Raw genomic sequence first — 13,251 nt, 5'->3', positions numbered from 1 at the left:
ACCCTCTGGCAGTGGCTCCACCACAGGGAGGATAAAACCCTACTACTGCTACCAGTTACTCCTTTTTCTCGAGTGGCAGAGGACTGTGCTGCAGATCTAAGGATCCAAACTCTGCTGATGACCCAAGTTGGGAGTTAAAAAGATTGCACATAATTTCACGTTTTTAAGTTCTTTTTAAAAAAAAGAAATTACATTAAAATTTGTTCAAAATGTTAAGGTTTCAAAGTCACAAACTCAAACCATGAAATGCCAAAATTAAGATTGCCCATGGATCCTGTGGAAAAAGGTGTGTGAAATGTAATTAAAGAGAGGCTTATAACATATGTACAAGGGGGCTGAATTAAGGATGCATGGGCAACATTACTTCTGACATTTCCTAACTTGAGTGCTTGACTTTGCAACCTTGATATTTTTAACATAGGTTTTTTGATGACTTTTGTAATATAAACTATATTAAGACTAGACAAAACTAAAGGAATCCCTAGTGAAAAATACTGATTTTTAAGTAAATATTTAATCGGTGTTCAAGTTGCAGGGCATTTCCTGGAAATTAATGCTATATGCTGAAAATGAAAGATAAATGTTTAGATAGATGAGGACTGTTTTCAATAAGTGATGTAGTTTAGAAAAGCTGTGTATTTACAATGTAGAGAATGATTATCCTGTTGATTGCATTGTCCTAGTGCCTAACATATTGGTCAGCATTCCATTCCTTTGTCAATAGTTACTTTCAAAAGTATCATCTTATTTTATGTTCTATAATAATCTCATAGTATATTAATGGTGATCTGTAAATGGGCTTATGCCCTTTGATAGAAGTGCCTATCGCTGTTTGTTCAGGCTTCTTGTGTTCTGCAGAAGACATTCAGCTTTTGCTTACTCTGGAAGACTGAAGAACAAGTCAATTTTTGGTCTCTCTCTTACGTGCATAATAACAGTTGATATGGCAATGATTTCTAATCATGCTGTTTAAAACTTTTTCTTAAATCACTCTTTTATCTCCGTTGCCTACTGAACACATGGAATAAAGGCATGTCTTTTTAAGGTGTCAGTTCACAATAAACATATCTGAGAGAGTCTTCCTTCTCCCCCCGCCCCAGCCAGAGGTCATCCAGCAAAACCAAAGAAGGCCAGATTCTTTTTAAATCTTAAAACTACTAATAAACAAGTAGCATGATAATTGCAAAAGGGCACAAACTCTCTTTCAAAAAACATCCTTTACAGGTCACCTTTCTGCAATTTTGCTGTTTCTCTATGATGTACAATCTGAACCAATGAATAGCTACTCGAAACTGGCCAATTAGGTGGTGGCTATCCTAGTATTTATCGACTCATTTTTCACATTTTAATTTTTTTCCCCTTCATTCTTTGTTCACAATGCTCCCTTGCTTCACTTATCATAAAATGTGCTACCTATGTAGACCTTATGGAAGGAACCTTTTTTGCAGTCTGGCTTGCACTTAAGTCTCGCTCCTCCTCCTTGTGTGTTGCCATCATTTTCCGGCTCTTTGCTCCATTATTTTTATGCTTAAAACTCTGATTTGTATGCTGGTCTATGTCCCTGGCCAATGTGTTGCAAACTCTGTTCTGCCCGATTTTAAAAATACCTGACTGTGAAGCATACCAACAGCAAAGCTACTTATATAACCCACCTCATGTCACTGTCTGCAGACCCACAGGGTTCTCATCCTTTCTGAACTGGCCATGCTGGAAACACTGTGTCTCAGGGGTATAATAGTTTTCTAGCAGAAAAACATAACAAGATCCAGTAGTTGGAAACTGAAGCAAGACAAATTCAGACTAGTAATAAGGTGCACATTGTTGAACAGTGAGGGTAATTAACTATTTGAACAGCTTACTTTGCAAGCAACGTGATGGATTCTCCAAACTTGAAGGCTTTTTTTTTAAATTAAGACTGGATATAGTCTCTTTTTAAAATATATGGTATGGCTCAAACAGAAGTTATGGGTTTTGGCCTGTGTTATCAGGGCCGGCTCCAGGGTTTTGGCTGCCCCAAGCAGCCAAACAAACAAAAAAGCCGTGATCGCGATCTGCGGCGGCAATTCGGCGGGAGGTCCTTCACTCCGAGCAGGAGTGAGGGACTGTCCGCCGAACAGCTGGACGTGCTGCCCCTTTCCGAAGTGGCCGCCCCAAGCACCTGCTTGGTAAGCTGGTGCCTGGAGCCAGCCCTGTGTGTTATACTGGAAGTCAGACTAAATGCTCATACTGGCCCCTTCTGGCCTTGAAATCTATGCATCTGATGGGCCCCAAAATACAAATTTAGGGTTGTTGCCTCCAACCCTTTCCACAACCTGCCTTTAAGTTGCCACCCTTGCGTTCGCCTCGGGCTTTCCCATCCTCTTCATCCACATATTAACACCCCCCCCCCCCGAATTTCTGTCTCTTTCCTTATTGTCTGCCCCCTTAACCCATTGGATGACTGGTAAAAACATCTGATTGGATGCTGATGCTGCCCCAGACTGTCTTCCCATGTGGCGCAGCTATGGCCAGTTGCTACAGGGCTGCCCAGGAACTAGAGGACAGCTAGAAGACAAACAGGCTCCTTTAAATTAGTTACCAGTTGCTTTCTTCTGTGCCCTAGCAACAGCAGAAAATTTCTGCAATAAGATAGACTTTTTTTTTTAAGCACATTTCCCTGCCCCCTACTGGTCATCAGTTTTTTTGGCTCTGGTGGCCTGGCCCCGATTGCTTTTTTTCCCCCTTGTATCCTCTTGGTCTCCCATGCTATTGCAGCTCCGATCCTGTCTTGCATACAGGGCCGGCTCCAGCATTTCTGCCGCCCCAAGCGCAAAAAAAAAAAAAAAAAAAAAAAAAAAGCCGCGGCCGCGATCGGCAGCAGCAATTGGGGGGAGCCGCGATCGCTGGCGGCAGTTCAGCGGCAGGTCCTTCACTCCTAGAGGGAGTGAGGGACCTGCCGCCCCCGAATTGTCGCAGGTGCCGCCCCTCTCCCTTGGCTGTCCCAAGCACCTGCTTGTTAAGCTGGTGACTGGAGCCGGCCCTGCTTGCATAAAGCTCCAGGTGGAGAGTGATATTGAATGTGTAGCACTTCATTTACAAAATGAGTTGTTAGCTCCTTTGAATGAAGAGAATTACTGCACCCTCATAACCTCCTCTGCATAAGAATATAGGATTTGCCATACCATTTCAGACCACTTCGTTTGTCCAAGTTGGGTATCTGCTCTGTAGTGAATGCCTAATTCAGAGGACATCTCTCCCCTTCCCCATTTTCCTTTTTGGTTATACATATACATTGTTTAAGTGGCTTTTTGTCATGTTATGAAGCAGGGCAAAAGGATGGACTGGATCAGGTTTTACAGTGACTTTCACAACTTTGAATACTTTCCTGAAGCCCCCAGTGACTCTCTTCTTTTAGAGGGTATATTAACCTATTTTTTTGTGGACACCCATTACATTAGTTCTTGCTGCATCACTAACCATCTTTGTTGCCCTTGTCTGGCCCTCTTCATCTTTGATACCTTTTACTTAAGGTCAGGTGATCAAAACTCAATGCAGTAATTCAGAGACTGCCATACCTTTTGAGTATAGCATTATTTTCTATTCTCTCTTTAAAATAATCTCTGCATGTCAGGTCAAGAGTCCTCATTCTGCAAGCACCTAGAGAAGGATACTTGGTGTTCATTCTGTATAAAAATTATTACTGTCAGTAAATGTTTTTTAGGTGGGAGGAGGGAAAATAACTTGAACTTGCAACACCTCTGCCATGATGTCTTCAAAAAGCTACTATCTAATACCCGCTAGGAAAGTGGTGAGTTGCAATTACTATGACCCTGATCATCTTCTTATACCTACATGTAGCTAGTTTATGCTAAAACATTCTATTCTTGTTACCCACATCCTCTCCACCCACCATCCAGCCCACACGTTCATTTCACCCACCTGTTAAGTCTTGTTTCTGCCTGTAAAACCTTTGTGGCAATGGGAGGCTAACCTCCTGAAGGTCTTTAGGCTCCTCACCACCTACATTATTTAAAACTACATTTATTGGAACAAAAAAAGTCCTCATATGCATAAACCTAAGGATTTGCTAATCCATTACAATTCAGTCACTGTTTTGATGGGAGGATTGGGATGATTTCCCTTGTCTTTGGAGTTGCCCCTCTCTTGGTCTGCTAAATCCTCCTTGCCAAAAATAATTTTAATCTCTGATATGTCAGAGCACAACACTTGCTCTTGGAATTGACAAAATTAGATACCAAGTGACAGATGTCTTTTCCCCAAAAATCTTTCTCAGGTGAGGAGAACCCCTCCCACAAGGTCTCTGCTCCTTTCAAGGGAGAGTTAAACACTTGCTATGTTAGCAATGCACTGTGTGTGTGTGTGTGTGTGTGTGTGTGTGTGTGTATTTTTTTCCCCTAGAGGAGCTAGCTGAAATTTTCCAAATTCTTCTTTGTTAAACTTTTCATTAAATTGTCAAATATTGGGTGTGTGTTTTTTTTTTTTTTTTTTTTTTTTAAACTAGCAACTCTATTTTCAGGAACAAAGCATGAATATTCCCTGCTACGGGGATTGAACATGAATTTGCTACCCAGGTCGTGGTGCGCCTCATTGATAATGATTTAATGTTTTTAATTTGGTTGGGGATCAAATAATAGATTTCTAGGTCCTTTTGCCCCTCTGTAAGTGCCTGTTCTCTGGTACTATGTTACACTCAAAAAAATTCATGTAACAGTATTTCACAGACTATTGTTTCAGCTGTAATTATAACTTAATCTGCATAAATATGTCTTGCTTGAAAAAGAAAATAAATTATAGATGAAATATTCTACAGTTGCTGAGGAAAAGCAGAGTGGTCTGAGAGGTTTCAACGGGATAGGGTTGGAGAGGTAGTCTACAAAACAGGTCTACCACTAAATTCTGTGTCACTGTAGCAAGTTCATATGAATGTTGTATTAAATAACAGTATCTTCATATCTCTTAACAGCAGCATGAAACAAGTAGAGTGCAGATAGTATTTTAACAGTGGTTTCCAATGGAACATAAAAATCAGCCAGTGGAACAATTGCATTTTGGTGTTTCCTTTCTGTGTAAAGTATAGGCAAGCTATCTTTTACTCTTGTATCATTTTTATACTTCTGACTCCTTGAGTCTTGTTATGTTTGTGATGCTACTGTATCCATCCAGTGGCTGAGGTTCAGAGCTATTTTAGCCTAAAGGCAGGGAACTAGTCGGAGTAATTACTGATGGTTGCACTTCAGAAACTTGTGTAGCTGAGATCAGGTCAAGGGGCAGGTCAGCCTGGATTATGTCAAATGAAGGACTATGAGGATTCTCTGGAATGGTTTCAAACAAAGATTGGGATTAAAGCCCCTCTAGGTTGCAAACACATTGTGGGTGGTGGTGGGGATGTCACGAATAAAATATCAGGTACTGCCCAGAACAACAAAGGTAATCTGGTAACTTGGTTTGACTCCGTTGTCAGATTTGTTGGAGTTTGTTTGTGTATATACACATTTAATACCTGCAGTGACTTCCATTGCAATGAATGGGGGTGACAGCATGAACTTTACTCCTCTTTAGTAAGGGTATCAGTCCACTTATTACCACCATATTCTCCACTTTTGCTCATGGTGTTTGGATCACAGGTTGTATCTTCCTTAAACTCCTTGTCCAATTGTTAACTTCTCCTCCTCATGAATACAAGAGCCCTTTGGAAGATTATTAATTTAATATCTTTCTCTCAGCACCCGGTGGAACAAAGTCTCCATTCAGCTCAATGCAAGTTTCCAAAACAGCTTGACTCATCGCTAGTGTTAATCAACAAACATTTTTGCGGTGGCTCAGTCTTGGGCTTTTTATAGTTTTGCACACTTGGTGCATATAGGATATCTTACAGCTGCTAGCTTTCACTGAAGCTTCAATTAATCATTTTTCCTTCACAGACCTTTAAAAATAGAACAAAAACGTTTAGGGGTTAAACTGAATCTAATATATGGCATTGTTATCCCCCCAAAGTCTTCTCAGATGAATTGATTTGAATGTATTCTTGAAGGGTGTTGGAGTGCTCATCCAATTTTTTTTTTTAAGAAAGTGAAAATTCTGGCCAAGATTATTTTCAAAAGTGACTACTTTTGGATATCCCAATTACTGGTTGCTCAACTTGGAGCACCTTTAAATGCACTCTTCAGAAAGTCCTGGGGATTCACTGCTTGAAAATCAGACCCCTCTAAGATATCTCAAGTTGGGCCCCAAAGAAGTAAGGCGCCTAAAATCACTAGTCACTTCTGAAAGCTTGGCTTAGATTCTTTTTGCAGATATGTGGAATATGTTCTCTAAAGCCTTTCTTACAATGGAATGTTTTGTGGAAATTGTCAGCAGTGAAATTCCAGTTGTGGTAATGTCATAATGGTAAATTTCTTAAAGTCTAATGTAGATAAAGCCCCAGTAATCTGTAAAAGAAAAAGCCATCAGCCAGGAAACCTGTTTCTTTGTATTAACTCTTAAAAAATGTTCTGCTTTTGCTCATAAACTCCTAAAAAAAATATTTAAACTGACATTCTGTGTATGGGAAAGATCCTGCTAGAAAAGTGGTTTCTTTTGTGGCTGCATTTATTTATTTATTTATTTATTTATTGTATTAAACACATTTTTGTTTTTCATTTGTGGAAATAGTAGGCGCAGTTGTAACATTCTGAATTACTTTAAGGCAACATCCAATCTTTCACTAGTAACTTTAGCAGTGTCGTCTGAATGCCCAGGAGGTGTCTCAAGATGTAAGAGGAGTTCAGCATACACAATTAAGCAAACTGTTGTTTGTTTGTTTGTGTGTTGTTTTATTCTTTTTTTTCTTTAGTTGTCAGGCTGGCCAGCTGTGCTGTGACCTCTCAGTCTAAATTGCAAGTTCTCTGGAGCAGGGACCTTATCTTACCTGCTTGCAAAGTATCTAGCAGTCTGTTAGCACTATGCTAGTAACAAATAATGATGTATCATTCTGTGAGGTCACAGGTCATGGCAAAACTTCCATGACGTGTGGAAGTGGCCCAGAAAGGATTCAATAAGTACATGAGATTCTGAAAATCACACCAATTACTGGAGATCTTATGTGCCAACACTATGCTCCAATGGAGTTTTGTTATCTGTTATGGAACAACAGAGATGGAGCCAGTGACGTTACTCTGTTCAACCTTAAAGAGCAGGGTTAGTTTTTAGCTGTTCAGGTGTGACTGCCCTTTTGAGCCTGGTCAGTGAGAACGTAACAGGCACACACTCGGGTTAATGGGCTTCAGTGTTTCTTTGCAATTAACCTTTAATGTTCATAAACCTAGTATAACATCTCTGACAAGGTAGTTTAAAGCATAACACAAGTTTTTAGGTTTGCAAATCTGTGAACCTCTGCTTCTTTGAGGTGTGCGGTGTTTTTGTTTTGGGTTTTTTTTTTTTTGTTGGCCATCATATGGGAGGGTGTCCTCCACCCTTTGCACAAAGATGAGATTATGTATGTGTCTTATAGCATTCTTCTAAACAGCGGAAGAAGGAAATATTTTGTTCAATAAGTCTGGTCTGATTCTTTTCTCTTAGAAGGCATGTAACTTTTTTTGGGTACGCACTGATTGACATACAAAACAGTTGGGGCTGTTTATTTGCTGTGGAATTTTAGGAAAATTTAAGTTCAACTATATTTTCCAATACAATAATGAAATGGGTGTTTGTATATACAAACATCAACATGCTTAACTACTCATTTTCCCCCTCCCCCCCAAAATACATAGGCTTCAATCTGTTTATATGCAATCTGGGAGTTGGGTGAGGAGCCATTTCAGCATATATATGACTTTATTAAAAGACCTATTTTTTTAAGAAGAACTGCATCATAAACTGCTTTATGGTATTGTATCCAAACATTGCATTTCAATGGGGGATTCAACTTCCTTTATAGGAACAACTCCTGAAACTCTTACCAGTCCACAAAAGTGGTCCATAGTCATGCAAATAGTCCCATTGTCTTCAGTGGGATTGATCAAATGATTAAGGGTTTACAGGATTAGATTCCAAATTTGTAAATTATTTGGGATGAAAGGTATGTTGTGTACACACAAGCATCACACCAGTATAAAAATCTAAACCTTGAAACTTGCATGTGGTAGCAATGGCTAATTTTTTTTTTTTTTAAATTGTGTAGTCATTGAGTGTATACTGGATACTGTGCAAAACATAGAAGGCATAAATAGTCTCCATTTCCTGGAGCTTACAGTGTCTATGACCCAAACTTTGATAGGCCCTTGGTTCAGATCTATTTGAATTGCTCATGTCTTTTGCAGTAAAGTACATTACATTATAGAATAATTGGGGAAAAGCTGATGTGCACAGTCCATAATACAGATTGATAAAGGGAAACCAATCTCTAAAATGGTTGAAGATTGGTTTCCTTTATCAAGCTGTACAAGAAGAGAAACCAAATTATTTGATTTCTCCTCCTACTCTACATGACCTAGATTGTGGCCATTGTGTCTGTCAATGCTCTCCAGTACAACATCCTATTACCTCTGGCTCTGGCCTGGAGAGAGATGGAATTCAACACATTCCCTACATGTTTTAGCTAGTCATCTCTTTTTGCAAAGACTTAAAAATCCACATCTCTTCCCCCCCCCTTTTTTTTTCTTCCCACCCTCCCTCTAACTGTGTCTTCTCACATTATACCAGAATAAAATACACTCTGGAAAGGAGACCCTCTGAGTGAAAAACAAAACCTTGCTAGCTTTTCAGCATGAGCAGGATTAATTGCAGTTATCACTTAGTATTGTAGTTAACACTTATAACATGATACAGATCCTGCTTAAGCACACTGACCTGGCAGCAACTTTTATAATATTCCTCCTGCTCTTTAAGGTTGAACAGAGTCATGTCACTGGCTTCATCTCTGTTGTTCCATAACAGATAACAAAACTCCATTGGAGCATGGTGCTGGCACATTGGGGGACTGGGGTGGAGGGGTGGAATGCAGCATATAGCGATGAAATGCCATAGATGAAAATTGATATTTGTAGGTTAACTTTAAAATGCCCTCTGGGTGTGTACAGGCAAGCTGCACTCTTGTGACTCCACTTCCCTCTCCTTAGAAACCTGTACCTGTTGTCCTTCTGGTGAAATTCCTGAGGGAGAGAGGCAGCTCTAAAATTGATCAGGGCTCCTTAAGAACCCTGCTGGAAGAGGCACTGAGAGCTTGCTACCACAATATAGCTGTACACAGTATAGATATTCTCCCTCCCCAAGCAACCTGAACTGAAAAAAGTGTCTATATGGGGGATAATGGTGGCATAACTATATCAATTTATATTCATATGTTATTCTGAATCTTTCCCACCTGTTTAGACCAGGCCTGATTGAATGCTTGGCGCATCCCATTATATTATCCGGGTCAGATGACTCTGGCCTCTTCAGTAGAGTGACTGTTTTGGATGACATGCATTGGTCTCTGCCCCTCGCTTCTGGCAGATTTTCAGCCCATGAGGGCCCATGCCCCGGAGAGCCCAGTCAAGGGCCTTAAGATGGAGGGAAATGAATGGGTAAAGCACAGTATCACTCTTTCACTAGTACCAGACTTACAAAAGGCTTTTAATGAACGCCGAGTCCAGGTTGAATCCCTTTCCCTGAATGAGTTTGTGGAACATTGGCGTTCCTCAGTGATCACCAGAAGAACATTGATAAAATACATTTTAAAAAAAAACTTGAAACTGAACATGAAACTTTCCAAGCAAAGTTTGATTCAGTGCTCCAGCTTTGAAATGAAATCTAGAGATATGTAGAATAGGGTACATCTTTGCTACTTGCCAGTAAGTAATCTGAATCTAGGGGTCTCAAGCACAGCCACTACCAGAAATGCAACTTCTGGCAAGCAGTGACTTGAAGGGGTAGCTGTGCATGGATCAGCCAATTAAGATCACTTTTTGACCTGGTACTTCTAGGAATGTCAGACTTCTAAGATAGTATCTATTGGTTTTAATTTTCTGTTCATTGATAGAGCTGGATTGAGAGACCTAGAGAGAATTCCTCTGTTCTTAGGATGGTAATGGCACATGCAATAGTAATAAAGTTCCCTTCCCCACAATCCCATCACCAATGTGTCTGGTTCCTCATATATAAGGTTCAATCTCTAGGGATGAGTGGGTTGTTCAGTAGTCTGTCCATTCAGTCCTTGGGGCCTTTGCCATCCATGCCGGCTAATGGTTTTTTGGTGTAGACAACTATCCAGTAGGAAGTGGACTAATGCCACCATTCCTCTTACAGAATCACTATCTTGAGAAGGGGCTAGGTAAACAACATGCTCTACCTGCTCCAAGCACTTAAAAGCAGCATGTGGCAGGCATGCTGGATAACCTGATGTCTGTGGTGTGTGAAATAAGATGTTTAAATAAATAAGTCACCAGGACACTGAAGACCTAGAGGATAGAAGGAAGGGCTAACTAAAAGCATAAATGGATAATATCTAAAACTAATTCCTGAGTAACCCTGCTACCATGGAACATGCAGACTAATTATACTTCACATGGTACAAAAGGTTAGTTACCAGACTTGAACAATCGGTACTGCCTAACTGATGTGTGACGTAAACACATCCACACACCTACAATACACTGACTATTGTAGCTAAAGTTACTGCTGATTGGAGAGTCAATGCACGAATCTTGCAGCTAAAGAATGAGGCATGATTTGCAAATCATCTGAAATTTGGCACCTATTTTATTTAATTTATACAAAAAGGAGGGATGAACAGCAGTCTGAGCGATCACCTTTAGAACTGAACTCCTACATATTATTGAAAATTCATATTGCTTCTATTATTTGGTCATAAAAATGGACCTAATTCTTGTTGGCTTTAAAACACCTACTAGCGCTGCTTTCTCTCTCCATCTTGCAAAATATAAGACAAGGCCAAAGCTTAAATTAAAATCCTCAGGTTCTTATCTCCTTCCCACAGGAAAGCAAATCTGTGCTGAAAACCGTAAAATTAAGAGGAGAGCAAGGATAGCATAATTTAGCAAAATATCATGGCACTAGATTCTGAGCTATATGACTGGAGGGATAGGTCAGACATTAAGAAGATACTGCCTTCTAATGCAAGTTCCTTAAGGTGGTGCTCTGAAAACAAGGAAAGCAGAAAATACTGCACTGGTTCCCAGCCACACTCCTCCATGCACTTTTATTAGCCTTTTTTTAAATGTAGTTATCCACTTAATGCTTCTCGTTCTAGAAGTCTAAAGAAATCCTTGATTTATACTTTGACATATAGTCCTAAAATCTATTATGCCAGGGTTTGAGTATTGGGATTTAAATAAAATTCATTTCAATGGGCTCTTAATTTTTTTCTCTTAATTCCAAATATTTGGCAGTTAGTGTCCTGGCTGAGCTTTCAGAGCATTTTTTGTCTGACCACTTTCTTCATTTTTAGTTAAAAACCTGTTTGTGGCATAATTATTTTTGCGGAGGGGCAGCAGACAGAATACTGGGGTAGAAATGATGAGTAATCTATCCGTTACGTGCTGCGATTACTATAGCACAGTCCTGCTATGAGGAGCGAGGAATGAGGATATATAGGAAAGTAGGTAATGTGCACATGGCCTGGTTGAGTCCCCCAAAAGAAGTTGTTTTCTAGGGGTTTTTTTTTGGTAAGGAGTTGGGGATAATGTTTGAGCTGTGAGAAGAATTACTGCTGGTGGTGTTTCCTCAACTTCAGGGCTCTCCTGCGTGTATCAGGCAAACACTTTTTTGTTTCTAATGGCTGTCTAATTTGTAGAAAATATCAAATACAAGTGTGTGTTTTATTTATATCTGTATTTTTTTCAACACCCAGTTGGGAGCATATCACGACAATACTGGTCTTCTCAGGCATTTTTAGCACTTTTCAGTTCTTAGAAACTTAGTACATGTCAACCTAAGCAGCAGGGATCAGGTGCTATCCTTCTCCAGAAATTGAGCTGATATGTTTTGATCATAAGCAACCTAGTTTGTTAAAGGGACACTGTCGACTCGCTATACCCTAAATTACACTCTTGTGGTGGACTGTTCTGTTCCCTGCTATGAACTGAAATATTTATTTAAAATTTCATCACTCTTTTTTGGGGGATTGGGGTAGGGCAGAAGGAAGGAGACGATACCCCAGCAGTGTTGGAAATTTTCAACAGTATAGCACTGCATTAATGCACAAGAACCAGACAGTGACATCAAACAAAAATGACACTGATCAGACTGGTTTCACTGTTCCAGGCCGAACAAATGCAAACTGTAATTGGTGGTGTAGAGCTTTCCCATAACTTCATTTCTGCTGTGTAGTTGGTCCTATTCTGGTACTATGTGGACTGCTTGGCCTCTGCTTGCCCTCCTACTAGTCAGCTCCTCCTCTTGCTTCTTCCCATAACCCCACTCCACTAGGCCTCCCAAGAGCAGCTGCAGCTGTCTCTCTACCTAACCATAGCAACTTTCTGGCTGTTGCTTCAGCACCCTCTCTATCTGGTCCGCCCCAACAGTCTTCAGGCTGCCACTACAAGCTTGACTGTCATGCCTCATCCCCCTCAAAAGCACTCTGTCCTAGCAGGTAAGAGTCCATGTTTTGTATGTTCAGGAGCAAGGAGGTTAAATATGGTTAGTAATACAAATAAGAGTCTTTTTAAAACAAGTTACCATGAGTGTCCGCTGCCTCCCCCCTCCCCCCCAAAAAAAAACTATTAGAGAATTGAGAATTATTACTAATGCTTCTTGTTTTTACTCTCTTGCAGTCAAATAAGGTGCCAGTGGTGCAGCCTTCACACGCGGTTCACCCTCTCACCCCACTTATCACTTACAGCGACGAGCACTTTTCTCCAGGGTCACACCCTTCACACATCCCCTCAGATGTCAACTCAAAACAAGGTGAGGCTACTTCTAACAACTAAAGGAAAGCACAAGAAACAACCGTGAATGCTAGTTTTGGAGCTCTAGTACCCTGAAGCCCGCCAACATCACCACCATATCAAAGGATCTATTCTAAATCCTGGTTTCAAGGGTCTCCTAATTTTAGCAAATTATCTTCCTCTGAAACTTGACATGTAATGTGTTGGTATGGGACAACTATTCTTGCCTAATAGAAATATTTTAACTGGCTCTTTAAAGTTGGAGGACAATGCGCATTTTTATCACTTTGCCTTATTTTGCTCATCAAAATATTTCAAAATGATTAAACAAAATTAGTCCTTGGCGCCCCCTGTTGTGCCCAAGTATTGCAGCACACAGGCATAATAT

The 13,251-nt window shown here is 40.2% G+C and overlaps 1 protein-coding gene across 6 annotated transcripts in view; it reads left to right on the top strand.

The window, feature by feature from the left end:
* LEF1 (lymphoid enhancer binding factor 1) overlaps window positions 1–13,251 on the top strand; it is a 97,868-nt gene that overhangs the window by 44,664 nt on the left and 39,953 nt on the right. For all 6 annotated transcript variants that reach the window (XR_008445197.1, XM_054030818.1, XM_054030815.1 and 3 more), the window contains exon 5: window positions 12,750–12,882. Coding sequence is in view for 5 of the 6 variants with exons in the window: in XM_054030818.1 (XP_053886793.1) it covers window positions 12,750–12,882 (133 nt within the window). In the remaining variant the exon portion in view is untranslated. The remainder of the gene's footprint in view (window positions 1–12,749; window positions 12,883–13,251) is intronic.

The sequence above is a fragment of the Malaclemys terrapin genome, chromosome 5 (assembly GCF_027887155.1).
Source record: "Malaclemys terrapin pileata isolate rMalTer1 chromosome 5, rMalTer1.hap1, whole genome shotgun sequence".
Lineage (NCBI taxonomy): Eukaryota > Metazoa > Chordata > Testudines > Emydidae > Malaclemys > Malaclemys terrapin.
This window is presented reverse-complemented; position numbering and strand designations above follow the sequence as displayed.